The sequence below is a fragment of the Bos grunniens genome, chromosome 21, assembly GCF_055505025.1.
Source record: "Bos grunniens cultivar Pamir isolate PY7600 chromosome 21, Bosgru_T2T1.0, whole genome shotgun sequence".
Lineage (NCBI taxonomy): Eukaryota > Metazoa > Chordata > Mammalia > Artiodactyla > Bovidae > Bos > Bos grunniens.
Window position 1 is genome coordinate 49742464 of NC_141185.1, and position 21526 is coordinate 49763989.

The 21526-nt window shown below is 46.0% G+C and overlaps 1 protein-coding gene across 2 annotated transcripts in view; it reads right to left on the minus strand.

Annotated features, from left to right (window-relative positions):
- ABHD2 (abhydrolase domain containing 2, acylglycerol lipase) overlaps positions 1–21526 on the minus strand; it is a 108248-nt gene that overhangs the window by 3149 nt on the left and 83573 nt on the right. The window contains exons 6-9 of one of the 2 annotated variants that reach the window (XM_086364620.1): positions 15903–16086; positions 6394–6486; positions 3100–3210; positions 1174–1243 (exon numbers count right to left, since the gene is read on the minus strand). In XM_086364620.1, coding sequence (XP_086220746.1) covers positions 1174–1243; positions 3100–3210; positions 6394–6486; positions 15903–16086 — 458 coding nt within the window. Of the gene's footprint in view, positions 1–1173; positions 1244–3099; positions 3211–6393; positions 6487–13054; positions 16087–21526 lie in introns of both variants that reach the window. The other variant, XM_086364621.1, reaches the window with a different exon arrangement.

Genomic DNA, 21526 nt, shown 5'->3' on the forward strand with positions numbered 1-21526 from the left:
CTTTCAGAAAAACGACTTTACAGAGTTATGTACATGGTCATCCAATTTATGTTGTGGGGAGAAAGAAAGGAGTCTGCTTCACTGCAGACAAAGGAGCCTTTCTAGAAGAATCTGAGGAAGGAAAACAGGAGCAAGCTGGTAGATCTTGGGAGGCTCTTGGCAGCTGTGCGTTCAACATCCACTTTAGCAAAACAGCCAGTAGTGTCCTTTTTCTTCTTAGCGGAGATGGTGTTGATGGGGGTGCTCAGATATTACTGAACAGCCATGCTCAGGAAGTGTGACAACTGGCTGCCTAAGCTGGAGGCCCTGACATTGGCTCTGGACAGTTCCACATTTCTGTAATGGCTTAAATGAAGACATGAAAAGCCTAGATGATGATGCTAAAGTATGCAGGGTGGCTGACATGACATGATGGCAGAGCTGCCATTCACAATGATCTGCTTTAGCGGGGGGAGTGGTGGGCCAGACTAACAGGTGGACATTGACAGGGATAAATGGGAAGTCCTGTGTTTGAGTAAAAAGAGCAGTTGATCAAAGACAGAAAGGGAGACACTGGTTTGGTGGGGATTCAGGTTAAAAAAAAGCATAGTGGTTATGATCGGCCACAAGCTTGATTTATCACACACAAAGTTCATCATCGCTGCTGACAACTCCATTAATATAAACCAATCCACTTCGACCAAAGACATGCTTCTCTACCATTTGGATACAGAAAGACATCTGCTTTGCTCTGTGCTTGCCAGATCAAGGCAGGAATTTTGAATTCAGTCCTGGGCACCACACCGATGAAAGACACAATGACCCAAAAGAGTCTAGGATTATAAGAAATCTACATGGGCTTCCTATGAGGAACCACAGTAGGAACCAGGCTGGATGAAACTATCAAAGGAGGACTTATGAAAAAAACGGATGTGGCAGTGACTTTAAGGGCTTTCACACAGACTGGGGAGCAGACTGGACTAAGGGACAGCTCTGGGGTTACTACTCAGAGGTCACAGAGGGGCAGGGCTTTATTCGATAATAAACTCAAGTCAACAACTACAGTGGATGGAGCCAGATGCCAGCTGAACTTCCACCAGGGAAGCTGAGGAGGGAGACTTGTTATACAGTGGGTGGAGCTGGGTGGGGTGATGCTAATTCTGAGATGTCGCTCTCTGAGTTGTGGCCACTCACCCTGTGCAGGTATCTCATGCAGCTTTCTTCCTCGTAATATTCCTTCAGGGAGTTGTAGCCGTGAAACTTCCTGGAACACACACACACAAGAAAAAGAAAAAACAACACTTGGAATAAGACTGGAATGCTGAGTTGATATATTACTGTGCAGGTTCCCACACTAACACATCATATCAGAGAATATACACAGGTACCAGAGTTAGGGGTTAAGAACACCCGGCTATGGCATCTGGGTTCAAATTCTGGTTCTGTCACTTACTAGGTAAGCTTACACAAAGGGCTTAACCTCGCTGAGCTTCTCTTCTGTAAGTGAAAGTTGCTTAGTCATGTCTGACTCTCTTTGACCTCATGGACTGTATAGCCCATGGAATTCTCTAGGCCAGAATACTGAAGTGGGTAGCCTTTCCCTTCTCCAGGGGCTCTTCCCAACCCAGGGATCGAACCCAGGTCTCCTGCATTGTAGGTGGATTCTTTACCAGCTGAGCCACAAGAGAAGCCCTCTCCTCTGTAAAATGGAGCTAAAGAGAGCAGCTTCTTCCTAAACACTCTCTTTTGGACTTAGAAGATGAATGAAATTTATGTAATATTTTTTTCCCTCATTAGTATGGTGTCTGAAAAGTGAAAGTGTTAGTTCCTTAGACATGTCCAACTTCTTTGCGACCCCAAGGACTATAGCCTGCTAGGCTCCTCTGTCCATGGGATTCTCTAGGCAAGAATACTGAAGTGGGTAGCCATTCTCTTCTCCAAGAGATCTTACCAATTGAGGGATTAAACCCTGGTCTCCTGCATTGCAGGCATACTCTTTACTGTCTGGGCCACAACGGAAGCCCCAGGACAGTGTCTGCACCACAGTAAAGCTGCATGCCCTGTGGTAGGTGAGCGTTGTGGTAGGTGAGCGTGGGTATAATTCATTCTTGCCTGTTGAACATACCAGCAATTTCCATTTCCTCTGAGTAACTGGGCATATTCACGGGCATATTTCAAAGTTACTTGGTATAAGAAGGCTACTAAAACCTCATAAGGAAGGTAAGTACAGATCCCATGCCCTCAGGTTAATATCTGTCTATTTGGATGAACTTTAGGCCACATCTGAAGGTATCAAATAATCATTAAACAAAAAGGATGATGCTTTTAGAAGAGATTGATGAGGTCAGAGATCAGCTTTACCTTTCCAGGTGAGGTTAACCTCAATCAGAAACCACTGGTGCCAGAAAAGAGGACACTGTCAAAGGGGTGACCTCAGGTGCCTGGAGAGGGTGGGGCAGGAAAGGGTCCCTGAGCGAAGTGGGCGAGGTTTGGTTTTACACTCAGAGAGAAGTGTCTTCGTGCCCCTAAAGGAAGAGGCTCTGTCCATTTTTCTTGCAACACCCAGCTCTCTTGGTTTACTTTTGGTTTTTCTACTTTGGATAGAGACGTGGGCAGGTACAAGTACAGGAAATATTTCCTTCTCCTTTACTCCATTGCCACATGCAGTTTGTGTGACATGTGATCTCCATGCCAGAGTTGAGGACTATGGACAACTAGGGCGCACACACCCCAGCTCCCCTGTTCACGCTCAGCCGGGCAAGGCAGGAATGCAGAATGAGTGCTCAGAGCACCTTCCTGTTTTTTAAGAGACATTAGAAATTTGGATTTCTCTGTGAAATCTTCAGGGTTTTAAAAAAAACTTTTTGGCCATGCTGCACGGCATGTGGGATCTTAGTTCCCTGAACAGGAATTGAACCTGAGGTGGCCCCTGCAGTGGAAACCAGAATATTAACCACTGGACCATCAGTGAAGTCCTGAAATCTTCAGTTTTTAAATGGTGGGCATTAAAAACAAACGAACAAACCCTTAATACCAAAGTGTGCAGAGGAAAGCCCTGGTGCCGGGCAGTGCTGGCCCGCCACCTCCCGCCTGGCACCCCACCCCGGGCCGTGGGCACACCTCATCACGTTGTCGTCAATCTGCATCAGAGATGTGGCTGTGTAGAGGCGGCTCAAGTCTGTGTCCTCCAGGCTCTGGGGTTTCTTCACATGGTCTCCAAAAAGAGCTTGCCTAGAAGGGGATGGAAAGCAAAAGGAATGAGAAGTAGATGTTAAATCAGCACACTGTACAATGAAATAGCTTACCGTTTTGTCACTTATACATCTGTAAAGCTGAAAAAAAAAAAAGTTTTTTAAAGCACATGATAAACAACCACGGCTGAGCCTGCTTCCTGGCCCAGAGGTACGCCAGGAGAGAGTCTGTGACAAAGCAGATGTGGATAACTTAGAAATAAATCCCTTCAGCCGTTGGAATGTCCCAGAGCATGAGCTTGTTGACTTTTGAAGACCCGGAGAGCGATGGATATCAAGACCTTATTTTCCTTGTGAGGGGCAGCTAGACAAACTAAGGACTAGGCTTCAGCCTAGATGACTATTTCAAAATTGGCCCTGCAGAGAGATCTCAGGATGGGCTGTGTGGCCTGGGGTAGGCTGTCAGCCAACCAAAGGCAGGGGTGGGGGTGCTTACTCTAAAGTTGGGGGGCCCCCAACTTTACACTGGTATTGCCACTGCTCTCTTCGGCAGAACCTTTTTCCCTTTGTGAGCTCTTCGTGCCACTTCACAAGGAAGATAATGATTAACCCATTCAGCACTTGGGCAAATCAACCACTTTCCAATATGTTAGCTAAGTGGCTAAGACTCCATGCTCCCAGTGGCAGGGGCCCAGATTCGATCCCAGGTCAGGGAATTAGATCCCACAGGCCAAAATGAGAAGATCCTGCATGCCACAACTAAAACCCAGTGCAGCCAAATAAGTAAACAAAAATAAACATTAAAAAATTTTCCCCATCAAACATTCATCTCACAGTTTATTTTTTATATAAAAAGCTAACGTATACTCCAAAGTGGAGGACAGGGGAGCCTGGCGTGCTGCAGTCCATGAGGTGCAGAGAGTATGACATGACTTAGCGACTGAACAACAACAACATATCGGAAGACTAATCATTTCTAGTTAAGAAAATGATCCATCTAGAGAGGGTGAGCGTAAAGCCAGAGGTCATAGTGAATACATTTAGATGTCCATTGCCAGCGAAAGCTGTCACTCACACAGCTCAAGGAAGACTGACGAAGTTTGTTTTGAGGTTTGGCCCCACAGTGGGAAAAATTCATTATAGAAACTAAATGTTCTGGTAGCCAGTCACCACCTCTTCCAAAGGAAAGGAACCAACTTCTTAAAAAAAAAAAAAAAAAATTTTTTTTTTTTTTTCAAAAGAGAATTAGGAAGATCATATACTTAAAGGATAGAATTCCCAATTTAAAGTGTGTCCCGATAAAACTAGAAAAAAATTTTAAGAAAGGAAAGATGATGCTGGTGGGGAAAACAAAAAATTCTAATGAAGAGTCCTGAAAATTTCGAGATGTTTGACTTTCTGTGGTAAGTTTAAAAAAAAACATTTAAATACACTGAAAGCACATTCAAAGGACTCTCCCAATTTGTTAAGAATTACATGATGGCCTTTCTGGACTCATTAATTAATGGCAAGACTGAGCCCAGCAGCAAAACAAACGTTCCCTGGGAGGAGCTCACTGTCCACCCCAGAGGTGTGGAAAGCCAGACGGAGGCCTGGACTTGGGGTCTGATGGGCTGCTTTCACCCCTTGCGTATCTTCAGCAAACCCCTGGATCCATCCAAACCTCAGCTGAGCCACACCCGACTCGGAGCCCGGCACACAACTGATGCTCACACACCACGAGCTGAGCGGAAGGCCAGCCTGGGGCACGTTCGTCTCCAAAGGTCTCCACCCGCCCAGCACCACAGCCTGGGGACGCACCCGGCTGCCTGGCTGCCCAGGGGCCTGTGAGCACCACGCCAGCCCAGACGCCATAGGAACCCCACCCACAGGAAGCCCAGTGGGGTGCCTGGCTGGCTGGACAGTACAACATTTTCTTTTAACTGCTGAGAAAAAGAGAATAAGAAACTGATCATTCAGACCAGATTGCTTTTCCTAGGATGGCCTCAGAACCCCGCTTTGGGTACCTCTTTGAGTGCCCATTTGTGTACCAGGCTCTGAGTGAATCAAAACATGCCCGAGCCCTCCCGTGCTTTCCTGTTTGGTTCATGGATGCAGGATTCACACTCGGGGAGAAACAACAGAAAAACAACTAGTGGGAAGGAGCCGGCTTCACGGAGGTGGAGATCAGAGATGGACCTAAAAGGCGTGCGCTGGGTTTGGACAAGCAGAGGTGATGGGAAGAGGGTCGGGAGAGGCCAGGGGGCACGGGGGTCTCTGAGTGGCCCGCTCCAGCTGGAGGGGGAGGGAGGCATGTGGGGGAAGGGGGAGAACCCATTCGGCCAAGGACAGTCACAGTGATGAAATCATCACTAATATTCCTTGAGTGCTACTGCCAGCCAGGGGCTGCTCTCAGCACTTGTTAGGGGCTAACGCACCAAAGCACTCTGAGCATGAGATGGGCAGGCAGGGTGTGGAGAGTGTGGACACCATGCTTGGCGCCAGTGGTGGGATCCCCGTCCCACTGCTGCTTGATCAGAACCCCAAGAGCTAGCAGAGAACGATTCTGGGTTCCCCCAAGCACAAAAGCCTCCTAAAGAGAAACATTCCTCTACAGTGACAAGCCACCCTCAGGATGGCCCTCATTTTTTTGTTTAATAATTAACTTTGCTTTTTTAAAATTAAAAATTAAAAAAATTTGGGGGGCTGCATGTGGAATCTTAGTTCCCCGACCAGGGATTGAACTTGTGTCCCCAGCGTTGGAAGCTTGATGGCTTAACCACTGGACCATCAGAGAAGCCCCAGGATGGCCCTCATTTGGGAAAGAATGGTGTGGAAATGGTTTCTCTTCCTTCTTGAATTTTTTGAAAAATATGGAAGCAGTATAGCTTCCATGGTTAATTTGGGAGCTTGGGACAAATTTGTTTCTAACCAAATCACAAAGCAGTCAGCAGAGAATCTGCACCAACCCTGCCTTCTTCTTCTTCTTCTTCTTTTTTATCCTAGAGAAAGAGGAATTTTGGCATTTAGTGAAATAAGCTCAGAAAGGCACTGACTTCCCTGGTGGTCCAGTAGCTAAGACTCCATGTTCCCAAAGCAGGGGCTCTGGGGTTCGATTCCCTGGTTAGGGAACTAGATCCCAAATGCTGCAACTAAAGATCCTGCAGGCTGCAACGAAGACCTGCTGCAGCCAAAAAAAAACAAAGGTACTGTCTGTCTCCTGAGGGAGGGGAAGGTGCCTCACCGGTGCGAGAGAATGATCTTCTTCATGTTGTCGGCCATGAGGAAGTTGTAGAAGCGCCGGCACTGGTCCCACTGCATGAAGGTCTCCTGGGCCCTGGAAGAGCCACAAGGGAAGGGTGAGAAGCGGGGGTCCGTCCTGGAGTGGAGAGGCTGAGGCTGCGGGGGCAGGAGGCAGAGCTCCTGCCACTGGAGGGGGCTGGCTCCCTCGGTGGGAACCTGGGCTTGAACACGTGGTCCTCAGACTAAGGGCAGAGAGCCACCCGAGCACTAAGTGAGTGAACAATGCTCAATGAGAGGCCCCTGCCCGAAAGGTCTCTGGGGCCACGGGCTTTGCCGGCGACACTCCTGACCCCCTCTTCTGACTCTTAGGTCTTTGTCACAGGACCTGCTTCGATTGTCATTTGAAGGGTTTCTCTCCTTGGCTTTCTACCCTGCAAGCAAGTTTTTCTGGCTTAATAACAGGACCGTGCATAGGGACGGGGTGTGTGGAGAAGATAAGTGTGTGGCAAAACCTAAAAACGCTTCATTTTATCACTTTTGTGCGGAATATGTAAGAAATACAACAAACTAGATAAAACTAAAAAGAAGCAGACTCAGAATAAACTAGTGGTTATCAGTGGGGAGAGGGAAGGGGAATGGGCAATATGGGTGGAAGGGTTATTATGGGATTATACGAAATCATGTGTGTGAAACTTTTAAAATCTTTACTGAGTATAGTTGCTTTACAATGCTGTGTTAGTTTATGCAGTACAACAAGGTGAATCAGCTGTATGTACATATATACACACACTTTTTTAGATTTCCTTCACATTTAGGTCACCACAAGAGCATCGAGTAGAGTTTCCTGTGCTGTTAGAGTAGGGTCTCATTAGTTACCTGTTTTATGCATAGTAGTGTATATGTGTCAATTCCAATCTCCCAATTCCTCCCATTGCCCCTTCCTCTTTTGGTGTCTATAAGTTTGGTTCTCTACATCTGTATCTCTATTTCTACGAATAGGTGATATTCTACGATATTTGTTTTTCTCTTTCTGACTTACTTCAGTCTGTATGACAGTCTCTAGGTCCATCCACATCTCTGCAAATGGCACTTGAAACTTTTTAAATTATAAAGCACTGCTGCTGCTGCTGCTGTCACTTCAGTTGTGTCCGACTCTGTGGGACCCCATAGACGGCAGCCCACCAGGCTCCTCCATCCCTGGGATTCTCCGGGCAAGAATACTGGAGTGGGTTGTCATTTCCTTCTCCAATGCATGCATGCATGCTAAGTCACTTCAGTTGTGTCCGACTCTGTGTGACCCTATGGACTGTAGCCCACCAGGCTCCTCAGTCCACAGCATTCTCCAGGCAAGAATACTGGAGTGGGTTTCCATTTCCTTCACCAGGGGGGTCGCTAGACATGTAATATCCCCACTTCCAGATCAGGAGACCAGGGACTCAGAGAGGTCCCACCACAGAGGTCAGGTATGGCTGAGTGTGACCCAGGCTGGCGTGGCTCAAGCGTCCCTGCTCGGATCACCACCCTGTGCGGCGGGAGGAGACCGCAGGGCCAGCCTCCTCTGCTCACCTCTGCGGCCAGATTTCCCTGCCCACATGTCAGGTGAACAAATACCAGGGTGGTGACTCCCAGGCTGCCATTCAGCCCTCTCCACTCTTTGCTTTCTTCCCTTGGGTGTGAACCCAAACACAGCTGCCATGGCGTCCTTGCTGACCTCCATTCTGCAGATTTCTGAGTCTCAAGGCCTGATTCCACCCTGGGAATGAATCTGGGTATCACTATGCCCACAATGGTCTCATTTCTCAGATGGCCAGAGAGAGGACTCCTGAGAGAAAGGGTGGTTCATAGGTATTAAAAAAACAAAAACAAAAAACAAGGATCAGGTAGATGTATGGCAGAAGCCAACACAATGTCGTAAAGCAATTGTCCTCCAATTAAAAATGAATAAATTTAAATAATGAAAGCAAAAATATTGGCAGTGGCATGATCAAAACAATTTACAAAAGCTTTGATGAAAATGAAAAATATAATCAAAGAAATACAAATAAAACATTTTCAAATATATATACACACACACACACACACACACACACATATATATATGTATATATATATAAACCCAGGGAGTTATAAAAGTTATTTCCCAAAAGCTGTCACACTTCAGTTCTGGCATAGCAAACATTTCCCATAACATCACAGTTAAAAAATAAGAGCTAGTGGGAAGTTAAAAGGGAAAGAGTTGGTGGGTTTAACAGCCTGTGACATGCTCATAAAACACAGGCTAAAGTGTACGGTGAAGACTAACATTGCTTTCAAAAGTCAAAAGGTCATTCCATAAATCCATGGGGGGCTGGAGGCGGCTCCTCAAACACTTCATGAGTAGAAAGGATGGGCCAGATCACCTTAGGCAGGACCCCAGCTAAGGCAGGGCTGTGGGCACCTGCTTCTTGGTCTGTGAGGGTGTCACAGAAGGGTGTTACCCAGTCTGTGAATTGCACCCTGCTGCCAGGGTGGGTCCTTCTTCTCTGATGTTGGACCCAAACAGCCCCTTCCTCAGAAAGTCAATAGTCTAGAAATGAAGAAGTAGTTTTGCCCTCATCCATTTCTCCCTTTGCTGACCTTCCAACTGCTTTTGTTAGTATTACCTTCATATTAGAGGGACAACAGACGTAGGGAAGGGAGGGGGCTCTGATCATAAACCTGGGCTATGAGAAGACGCTTCAGTTCTGTGGGTTTCTTAGTTGAATAACCCCAGAGGTTCAGTTCAGTTCAGTTCAGTTCAGTCACTCAGTTGTGTCCAACTCTTTGCAACTCCCTGTACTACAGCACGCCAGGCTTCCCTGTCCGTAACTAACTCCTGGTGCTTGCTCAAACTCATGTCCATCGAGTTGGTGATGCCACCCAACCATCTCATCCCAACCCAAGAAACCATTCACTGAAAGGCTCTGGGGACTCACGGGGGCCTGGGGCTCAAGGACGGACGGGGATAAGGACGCTGGGACCAATGCTTCACTCAGTCAACACTGGCCAACAGTGATTCTTGTATCTTTGGTTTATCATTCAATATATTTAAGGGATGTCTTTTATCACCTTTGAGTATAAAATTAAGGGACTGAACTTAATTTTATATTAGTTTAATAAAGCATAATCGAGATCAATGTATTACTAAAAAAAAACCCATTCATTTCATCTCTTTAAAAAAAGACCTTCTTCAATACCAGCACCAACAACAAACTGAGAAGAAATAAAAGAGAGGGGAACCTATAGACTAAAAGAAATTGAAGAGACAAATCAATAGATGCCGTGCGTGGACATAATGGGAATTCTGATTGAAAGAAACTGTTAAAAAACTTCTGTGAGACAATCAAGGAAATCTGAACACTGACTACAGACAGGATGATATTAATATTCAGAGTTAATAATCTTTTGGTGTGATGATGATATTGTGATTATGTTTAAGAAAACATTCTTAAAGAGAAAAACAAATATTGTACACTAATGCATATATATGGAATCTAGAAAAATGGTGCTGATGAACCTATTTGCAAGACAGAAACAAGAGACGCAGACATAGGAACCAGATTTGTGGACCCAGCAGGGAAGAAGAGGGGTGGGACGAATTGAGAGAGTAGCACTGAAACATACATTATCATGTGTAAAACGGATAGCTAGTGGGAAGCTGCCAGGGAGCTCAATCCGGTGCTCTGTGACAACCTAGAGGGGCGGTAGGAGGGAGGTTCAAGAGGGAAGGGACGTTGGTACACTTGTGACTGACTCAGGTTTAGTTGTATGGCAGAAACCAACACAATCTTGTGCCGGGAGCCACCACGGGAGATCCCACCCATGACAAAGGCCATGCGGAGAGAGCCTGACAGGCAAAGGCGGGTCAGGCCTCAAGGGACCCCCTGAATCTGCTCGAGCATCCACCCCAAAACCAGAATCTGTCTGTCTTACTATTTTGTGCCTTTCACCAACTCTTCTGACATTAACAGGGGGCTATCCCCGACCACCTTTCTCTGGAAAAAATCAACCTAGGGCTTTAGTTAATGGGCATGATAGGAGTGTTTCAATTCAAACCCCTCTGATGGCTTTCTAGCTTGCCTGACAGGTTTATCCATACTCTTGCAATTAACACACATGATTGTTCATAACTCCCCAACCTTGAAAGGCACGGGAAGCCAAAACATTCTGAAAGTCCTAATGAGCATAGAGTCCTTTAAGGGATGAAAAATTACTAGAATAGATAGTACTGGTAAAGGGCTTCATTATTGGGCCAATGCTTGCTGCCAAGTGCCCATATCCCTTATCCATTGTGCACTTGGGAGTGCATTAGTTAACATAGTTGGAATGTAAGAAAAACAAGTAGCAGCCTTGGAATTAGCCACATCAGACCTTTGAGCTAATTGGTTCTTTCTTTGTTGTGACCCACTGTACCTTTGCTCCGTGAGAATGTAACTCTGTTTAGTACTTTCTGAGGCTGGGAGAAATAAAGAAGAAACACTTTAAGGGAAAATAAGTTTTCTGGTTGAGCAGCCTTTATCAAAAAAGGGTCATAAAATGTCCACAGGCCTCCAAGGCCAGAAGATAATGTACACAACATTGTTTATGGGAAAGGTATGCAGAAAAATCCTGGTTTTGATAAAGACAAAACAGATGTAATGTTTGGGCTGACTCTGAATGACTTTGCATCTTTCATTTCCTTCTATGTACAAGTCAAGCTATAAAAGTTCCTTTTGAAAATAAAGTTACGGGCCTCACTCACCGAAGCTTGGTCTCCCTGTGTTGTTATTTTTTTCCTTTTCCCTCCTTTTCTCTCTCTGTTCTTCTTTCAGGATGACTCCTTGGAACACAGGAGCTTTATTGGCTTTCTGTGTTAATCAAGGAAGGTCAAGCCTTTGTTCTCTTTGCTTTGCTATCCTTTCGCCTATGCCATCATCCTGAGGGTACCCCTGGATCCTGCTGGGGCTGGACCCCGGCAACCTTGTAAAGCAATTACACTCTAATTAAAAATAAAAAGTTCTTAGAGTCTTTTTAGTGCTACCAAATGAAATATTTACAAATGATATGACATAACGTCTGGGATTTGCTTCAAAATAATCCATCTTATAGGGGAGTGATGTGTGAATGAGGTGCAGAGGAAATAAGAGTAGCCAAAAGTTAAGCACGTTTGAAGCTGGTAGTGGATATACAGGGGTCCAATACCCCATTGCTTTTATTTTGTATGTATCTAAAATTTTCCATAATAATGAAGAAGGAGAAAGAGAAGAAGACAGAAAATAGAAAATCTTCTGGATTGTGACCTCCTGAAAATTATCTACCCTGAGGAGGAGAGCTGAAGATTAAAGTCAGTTTTAACCATTAACCATGAAACTCATCAACTATATCTTAGGGTTGAGGAAAGATCAGCAGTGGTCTGGAACCACTGTACACACAGCCCAACAAGAACCTCACTGGGAACTGCAGCTCCCACTGAAGCCAAGCTCCAATTTATATGCCATGTTTCTGCAGTGAGAGAAGGGAGGAGGCAGAACCAGGCTCCAGGGAATGGGGCTGGTGATGGGATGGTCTAACAAGATGTCCAGGCCTCCCGGGGGGCATGAGTTAGCACAGAGACTTGGAACTATGGCCCATCTGACCCCACTGGGTGGTTCACCAAACTCTGTGGAAGCCACTTCACCTCTCCAAGCCTCAGTGTCCTTATCTGTCAAATTAGGAGGTTGAATTAGAGAAGCAATGTTCACACCAAGACTGTTCTATGGGTGAGGTATGTTCCATCTCAGGCCTGACAGAGGTCGCCCTGGGAGCCTTGGTGGTGTTTTCATTGCTTCTGCTAGCAGGTGAAATTCGGCAGACAGGGGTGCATGTAGTGAGTGGAGAGCTGGCCAACCGGTGATGTTAAGAATGGGTCTGAATTCTGGCCTCAGCTGAAGAGGTCTGGGGGATGGGCAGGCTCCAGGGCATACATCTCATGAGGATAAATAGAATGTCAGCCTGGGAAGCAGATGGCTCAGGTAAGAAGTGCTTTACCCATCCATATATCTACCTATCTCAACCAATAAAGTTCTTTCAAGATGCCCCAATTTCTAATCAGGGGTTTCCCAGGTGGCTCAGTGGTAAAGAATCTGCCTGCCAATGCAGGAGACATAAGAGACGTGGGTTCGATCCCAGGGTCAGGAATATCCCCTGGAGAAGGAAATGGCAACCTAATCCAGTATCCTTGCCTGGAAAATCCCATGGACAGAGGAACTTGGCGGGCTACAGTCCATGGAGTCGCAAAGAGTCGGACATGACTGAATGACAGAGCACGCAGCATGTCTTCTTAACACCATTAAATGATTAATTAAACTAGAGATTTAGGCTGAGTCTGAACACACACATTTCCAGGGCTAGTTGGCAGCTGTTTGTGCTGAGGGAACGAGTTAAGTCTGCTGGATACAGTGTAGTCTGGGGACATCTGTCACCCTCCTTTGCTGGTTCAGCACCTCATCAAGCGTGAGCTAGTTTAGCAGCAGCTAGACTCTGCTAACTACAGCAAGCGGGGGCTGGCTTCTGAGCCTAGAACTGGCTGTGGCTAGTGGGGAGGTGCGTTACGGGATGAGAAGCCAGAGGGAGAGGACGGATCACTGACCAGCGGTTCTGGAGACTCAACTAGGGGAGGGATTTACCAGAAGCATGAACTCCTGTGTGGCCCCTGCAGCGGCAGATGGGCCCTCCCCGCTTCACCTCCGTGTAAAGGAAGCATGGCTGCCATCATTCCAGTGCGGAAAAGGCTCACTGCCCTCAAGCCTCGGCAGGAAAAAAAAGGTTACACTGGTTGAAAGTAAGGCACTGTCTCCTGGCGAGTAGATCTCATTGAAACGTTGAGGGGACCTGAGCCGTGAGCGGCCCCAGCACACATAAGACGACCGTGTCTCTGATCTGCCTCCAGTTTTCCTGTGCGTAGGGTGTAGGATCTTAGCCTGGATCTCTTTGCTCCAGAGGATAAAGTTGCCTGTTTCTCTTCTATTTGCAGACAACTGATGTGACAATGATTATGAATATAAAGATCTCTGAGGCCTCAAAGAGAAGTGGTGTGGACCACGTCTGCAAAGTGCATAGAGCACCTCACAGATGTTGGTTAGCTTCCTAGCTTAAACCCATACCTGGGATCCTCAATTGTGCAAGTCATGGGCTTGGCCAACAGCAGATGGCGCTGTTGCAGCAAAATTAAACAAGGCTGTTAATTGACGATTCTCCGCGTTAAAAAACAGGGAAAACAAACTTGTCCTACATTCTCGTTCCTGTCAAACCCAGTGCTCTCTGAACACGAAGTCAGTGTTCTAGTCACTTGACAGCGCTTGGTTTAGGAAGGGACTCTGATTTTTACAGACACTAGAAGCCTGGCCAAAAAACTGGACCGCTAATCAGACAAGAGTTGATTTACCCGGGATCCTGGGGCGTGCCCTCTGCTCTTTGCTCTAAGATCCCAGGTACTGGCAAGGATGGGGCTTTGGGTAACTCTGGTTACATCATGGCTGAGAATCAGGAGTTGAGTATTTCTAGCCAAGTCAACACAAAGGAACGTGTTCTGATTCAAACCAGAGTGTAGAGGGGAATTGAAGGGGAGGATTCCCAACAGGAGAATGAGGAGAATAACCTAGCCTGCAACACTAGAGCTGGAGAGACCCTTGAGGTCCCTGGGCCCAGTGACTGCTAAACACGGCTAACACCTCAGGAGTCACCTGTGAAATGCGTCCAAAAGCAGATTCCTGGCCCCATGCCCCAGACTCACAAATCAGGATCTCCGGGGCTGGGGCCCGAGAAAATGAATTTATTTTTATCATGATCCTCCAAGTGATTCTTAACTAAGTGTGGCAGTCACTAGTTCTCTAGATTGGTCTTTGTGATGCTACGATCCACTGATGTAGCCCACTTCTCATTTGACAATGCATAATGATGATAATTGGTAGTTACTGACAACTTTCTACGTGCCTGGCACTGTTCCAAGTAGTTCATTCTCATGAACTCATTTGACCCTCACCATGGCGTCACAGGGTAGTTTCCAATTATTGTCACCCCCGTACTGCAGGTGAGAACAACTGGGACCCAGGCTTCAGCCCTGGAACTCAGGAAAGGCTCCAGCAGGGAAGTATTTCCTGTCTATTTTGGGGTACATTTAAACTCCCCATTTTGGCCAAGCTTTAAGGCTTGGGCAGAGGCTGAATTCTGAGCCTGCATTTGCCCTTTGGATTTGTTGATTTCAAATTCCAGTAATAGATATTTTTAGAAATAACATAGCCCCTTATCCATTAGAAATGACAAAATAGGTTTAAACGACACCAAGACATACAGGTGAGGCAGAAAGTAAGGATTGTCTACAAGGACTGTGGTATTAGACTGGATCAATCAGGGCAGGGAGTTTGTTTTTTATTTTTTGTGTGTGTGATTTTAGATTTCTTCATTAACCATTTATAACACAAAAAGACATTATCACAAGGAGTGAGTACAGGAAAAAATATGAATGCATTTAAAGAATCTGAAGAGATGTGTGTGTATATGAGTGTGTTTGTGTGTGAGTGTGTATGAGTGCGTATATGTGTACGTGTATGGGTATGTATATATGAATGTGCATGTTTGTGAGTGTGTATGTGTATGGGTGTGTGTACATGAATGTGTATGTGTGTATGTGTATGGGGGTGTGTGTGTGTGTGAGTGTGTATGTGTATGGGTGTATGTGTGTGTGTGTATGTGTGTACGTGTATAGGTGTATATATATGAACGTGCATGTTTGTGAGTGTGTATGTGTATGGGTGTGTATGGGTGTGTGTGTATATGTGTGAATGTGTGTGCGTGGTGACTCTGGAGTGGTCGAGGACAACACTGATCTGGGCAGGGAGGTCAGAGCAGACAAGTGTCCCCCTAGGACTCATCCTGCAGGTTTCTGTTGTCGGGGGGCTAGCCGGGAGGTAAACCTCTACCCAGAAGGTCGTCTCTTATGTGTGATCTTGGGATGCTGAGAGAGATGATTATTTGACGGTGAGGGCACAGATTAAACAGTTTCTACAGATCCCTTCAGATGCCATCCGAGACTCAACTCTTTGGCAGGTAGGAGGGGTTGGGGTCATACGGTGGTCCAGCTCTCAGACCCTGCTTTGCCAAGTCTCCTGTGTTTTCATAAACCCACAGTTCTACAAAACTCCTGGAGCATGAAGAATTTAAGTAATCTCAGAGACTCCAAAGGGAAACAGCAGCTATTAAAGGGGCGGGGCTTTGGCTTACTCCATTACAGATCTGACCCCCAAAATACAGCTGCATATCCCAGGTTGAAGGGGTCTGACAGGACCACTCCAGTATATGATGTGGAAGCAAAGCAAGGTAAAATCAAGACCCAGACACTTCTGCTTAGTCTGCCCTAGCATTTCCCCAGGTCTTCACGGGCCAGTGTCTGGTGTGCTGGGGACATCTCAATAAATGAAAGCTAACTGGAGGACCAGTGGCAGCAGGAAGTGGGAGCACGTGGCCAGGATCACTCACCTCAGTGCGCTGTAGCCCTGGCACACGCTGACGCAGCACAGAACCTTTTCTTGGTTGGCCTGGGTCTCCCCCAAGTATTTACACACGATGTTACCGCCCAAGCTGAAGCCCACGACCACCAGCTGGGTCAGGGGATATGTCTTCTTGATGTAGTTTACCATGGCTCCAAATTCCCAGGTGCAGCCTGTGGACAGAGAGGTAAGAGAACTTGGTCATTTCAGATGCAACAAAGTTTGGAGAAAATGTGAGCTGGGAGGGTTACTTAAGTGGGTGCCAAGGCATTAAGAGAGAGAGACAGACAGAAATGTAAGTATACAGCCCATCCTCTGTATTTGTGGGTTCTACACCTGCAGATTCAACCAAACACAGATCGAAAATATTTGGGAAAAAAATTCCAGAGTTCTAAAAATCAAAACTTAAACTGGCCGTACATAAGCAACTATTTACATAGCATTTACGTGGTATTATCAGGTATTATAAGTAACCTAGAAATGTTTTAAAGCAGGGGTCCCCAACCTCTGGGACCGAATGCCTGATGATCTGAGGTGGAGCTGATATAATAATAACAGAAATAAAGTGCATAATAAATGTAAAGCGCTTGAATCATCCCCAAACCATCCCCCACCTTGGTCCATGGAAAAACTGTCTTCCACGAAACCGGTCCCTGGTGACAAAAAGGTTGGGAACCACTATTTTAAAGTACACAGGAGGATGTGCCTAGGTTTTATGGAAATACTATGCCATTTTATATAAGGAGCTTGAGCATCCGTGGATTTTGGTGTCCAAGAGGGTCCCGGAACCAGTTCCCTGAGGATGCTGAGGGATGGCAGGTATTTCGGTGTGTGTGTAGAGAGAGAAGCCAGACTTCTCTTTGGCTACCTGCAGAGAAGGCTGAGTGCCAAAAATTGATGTTTCTGAACTGTGGTGCTGGAGGAGACTCTTGAGAGTCCCTTGGACAACAAGGAGATCAAACCAGTCAATCCTAGAGGAAATCAGCCCTGAATATTCATTGGAAGGACTGATGCTGAAGCTGAAGCTCTAACACTTTGCATACCTGATGCAAAGAGCTGACTCATTGGAAAAGACCCTGATGCTGGGAAAGATGGAGAGCAAGAGGAGAAGGGGGCGACAGAGGATGAGATGGTTGGATGGCATCATAGACTCAATGGACACGAGTTTGAGCAAGCTCCAGGAAGATAGTAAAGGACAGGGAAGCCTGGTGTGCTGCAGTTCATGGGGCCGCAAAGAGTCGAACATGACTTAGTAACTGACCAGCAAGAGAAGCTCCCAGAGGCCCCTCAGTGTGAGGAAACACAGCATAAGTAGCGCCCATGAGGGAAGGGGCCATTTACCAAACGCATGTGCCTTCCTCCTTCAGAGGCGGGAGCTGAGAAGCCCCTCCCATACTCACTGAAATCAAAACATATATTCAAGGTGTGCCTGAGCGCCTCGGTTCGCACACAGAGGAAAACAAAAACAAGAGCAATACTCTTAGGGATCAGCATCTTAGGCTACAAAACAAGATGCTATACCCACGTGTACAGTGATTCATGGTGTTAAGAAAAGTACCAAGTGGATGTTGTTTACAGGATCGCCTTGCCAGCGGGGAGAAGGAAAGACAAACTTCAGTCCAGAGGGATGGCCAACATGTTCTGTGGGATTAAGGTAAAATGTTCTTGGTGACGTAGAGACAGGTGTCAAGGGAGGCAGACCCATTCAGAAACACAGAGGAGACTTCTGAATGGAGAGGGCACTTGGGCCCAGTGTGCCCGGGAGGGATGATATCAGCTGGTGGCCCCTTGAGAAGCTGGTGAAGTCAGGACTAAGTAAGATGATATAGGTAAAGGGCTTAGACAGGGTATTGTGTTAGTTCTTTTTTCTTTTTAAAATATCATTTAAGGACACCCATGTTCATGACAGCTTTATTCACAACAGCCAAAAGGTGGAAGCAACAAAAGTGTCCATCAACAGATGAATGAATAAACCAGATGTTGACATGTATTTGGTGGAATATTATTCAGTCTTAAAAAGTAAGGAAATCATGACACATGTTGTGACAAAGACAAACCTTGAGGACATTATGCTAAATGAAATACTGTTGTTTAGTCGCTCAGTTGTGTCCGACTGTTTTATGACCCTATAGATTGTAGCCTGGCAGGCTTCTCTGTCCATGGCATTTCCCAGGCAAGAATACTGGAGTGGGTTGCCATTTCCTTCTCCAGGGGATCTTCCTGGCCCAGGGATCAAACCTAAGTCTCCTGCATCAGCAGGCGGATTCTGAGGAGCAGTTACAGCTAATTGTGTGGGTGCTTTAGGAGCTGCAAGTTAATTCAATCCAAGCACTTCTGATGTGGATAAAAGGCCAGGCCTGTGTAACCCTGGACAAGCTGCTGGGTGCTTGTGTGGGGCTGCTGTCTCTCCCAGGCAAGGGAAAGGCGAAGACATGGTGTCTGCCTGCCTCCAGGATCAGCGTTTGGGTAGATGCTGGGTCCTCCCAAGATCTCCACCCGATGTCAGTTACCAAACACCCTCAGTTCCTCAGTGTCTGGGAACCCCCTCCTGGGTGCGTTTACTGGGCTGGCCGGAAAGTTCGTTTGGGTTTTTCCGTAACAGCTTATAGAAAAACTTGATCGAACTTTTCGGCTAACCTGATATTAAGAGCTACGCAATCTGTTTTTTAATACTAGGAATTAATTTAATGCGGTTCTACATATTTAATCCTTAAGGGATTAGCACCAGAAACAAGATTGAGGTCTCTAATCTTGCCGCAATTTTAAGACACAATGAAATATGAGACAGTACTCTGGCCTTAGGACTTCCCTGTAGCTCAATTGTAAAGAATCTGCCTGCAATGCAGGAAACCCAGGTTTGATCTCTGGGTTAGGAAGATCCCCTGGAGGAGGGCATGGCCACCCACTTCAGAATTTTTGCCTGGAGAATCCCATGGACAGAGGATCCTGGCAGGCTACAGTCTGTGGGGTCACAGAGTCAGACACAACTGAGCGACTACCACTACCACTCCCACCCTGGCCTTAAAGAGACTGAGTACCACAGGCCCATCTTTGAAAGGCCAACTGTGGAGGACAGGGGAGACCCTTTTCTTATACCTCCCACCCCTAACCAGAGACAAGGCTAAGACAGTCTGAATGCTACTATTTCAAAGCCACATGCCCCCAAAATGGCACCGACATGACTCAGTGGGCTGGAATACAAGAACCAGAGACTTGGTGTTCTTTGTGGATGGAGACGCTGAGTCATCTGTGAGCTCCGTGCTAGGCACATAGTGGGTGTGCCACAATGAACTGGGCAGGGAGGAAGTCTGAATCATTTGGAATGAGACCACACAGTAACACCCAGTGTGACTGTACAGGGGATTGGGGGAAAGAACCTAAATAGCCTTCCCCCTAAATTTAACCCCGAGTATGATCTGGTTAGCCAACAACATGGCTCGGCTGGCAGGCAGCTAGGAGCCTCGCAGTCCCCAGCATTTTCCTAGTGAAGGTGTGTGAGTCATTTCTTCGAGCTGTGGGCAAGCTACTGCCAAGCTGAGTCACCCGGGGAAGAAAACAGCTGTAGAAGTAAAGCGAGAGCCCTTTTGGCCCACCATGTTAATTGGCCTTGTCTTTATCTCTGAAACAAAGATTTTCGCGCATGAGTACTCTTGGCTTTGTTTCCTTGGGTGCAGGGTGCTGAATACGGCCCTCTTCCAGCTGAAGGTTAAATATTTAGATCTCATCCTGAAAGTGCAAATGGGATGCCCCCGAACACATCCCAAACTCTGGCCCCTCCCTGGGAACTCTCTTGATGCTCGAGTCCTCTCAGCAGATGGTCTTGTCAGATGTTTTACTGAGATGCTTGACTTTCTGCAAATTCACTGCCTTCACTTCCTCATCCTCCGTCTCTCTTCACCCCCCTCCCACCCCATGGCATCCTCCTGCAATTATTATACACAATTGTTGCACAGGCAAAACAGCTCTGGTTATCATCTGGAATCATGAATACGATTGAGAACAGTCTGCAGCAATTAAAATGGTAGGTAGGAGAAACTTATGGAAAAGTAGAAGTTTTTTAAAACTATCTGCAGGCTTCTCTGGTGGTCCAGTGGTTAAGAGTTCGCCTGCCAATGCAGGGAACATGGGTTCAATCCCTGGTTCTGGAAAATCCCACATGCCCCAGGACAACTAAGCCCCTGTACCACAGTGAAGAGTAGCCCCTGCTCACTGCAACTAGAGAAAGACTGAGTGCACTAACAAAGACCTAGCACAGTCAAAAATGAATAGACAAATCAATAAAAATTTTAAAGTGTAACAGGAAATCACAGATCTGCAAGTCTTTGTGGCAAGATGTATTGGATCATGGGTGATCTCTACAGCTTGCCGTATAGCAGGGTTTGCCTGAGAGAGACCTCAGAGTTTGTCTGTTATTCTGATGCAGTGATGAGGAAAGTTCTCTTTCACTCTCAAAAGTGACCTGGTTGGGATGCTAAATTATACAGTCACCCTAGGTACAGGGCCTCCCTCCCTTCTAAGATGGAAATACTGTACTCTAAGTAAGGCACAGCTTTTTGATCTTACATTGAGATTACAAAAGATAGTTTTAAATACACAAACAATTCCAGTATTAAACCCAAATGGACATTAATGAGCTCCCCCTCCAAGCAATAAAAAAGATGCTGTGATTTTAGGCACCTCTGCTCACCTTGATGCTAATGCAAGAAAGCCAAGTGTTTAGAAATAAGGGAAGAGCCCACTTCACTGTTAAAACTCACAGGAAAAGGCAATGTAAATAGTTTGAGACCATTTTCAACGCCAAAATATCCTAGGTTGGTGTTCGGTCATAAGTTCTTAGGAGGTTCATGATTCTAAAAGATTTGGTCACTTATAGGGGCTAATGCCAGGTTATTATTTTGATTCTTTTCATATGATATAGAAAAGGCTGTTTTAAAAAAAAAATCCCAATTTTTTTTTCTCTAATCAAGATCAAACTCATGGATCCTTTGTTGCTTGGCTGTTTCTGGTCATAACATTTCGAGGGTCAGTCTTAGAAATGGAGGTCAGAATAACCACAACTGGATTATTTTGGTTTTCAGTTTCCTTGGCTGGTAGACTTGACCCAGCTGTACTCTGCTCTGAATATGAACACTGGACTGTTGGGATACGGCCTTCTGCCCAAGACAGAAAGATGGAGCAGAATACTTTCTGAATTTACTGGTCCCTTGCAGTGTCGCTGACAAAATTACTTATATTCCAAACACTGTCCAGGTTAGAAAATTAGTTGAGTCAATAAAGAGCAAGCCCACATGTCCACGACTGCTGTGTTCCAATTAAAGACTAGGCTCTGTATGATAAATACACTTCAAAAAATATTCACGACTTCTAGGTGTTCCTTGATTTTCACGTGTTATTCATTGATCTTATTCAGATGACAGGGTTGTGGACCCAGTCTGATCCAGGAAAGAATCCTATTTAAATAAGAAATTAAAAAGATGGATAAATTTTACCCCTGTGGATTCTACTACTCATCCTAATGGCCTCACATTTTGTCTTTGGTCAGATCAGATAATGTCATTGAATTTAATTCTTCTAAAGGGAAATTCTGCTGGTTAAAAAAAAATCTATGAACTA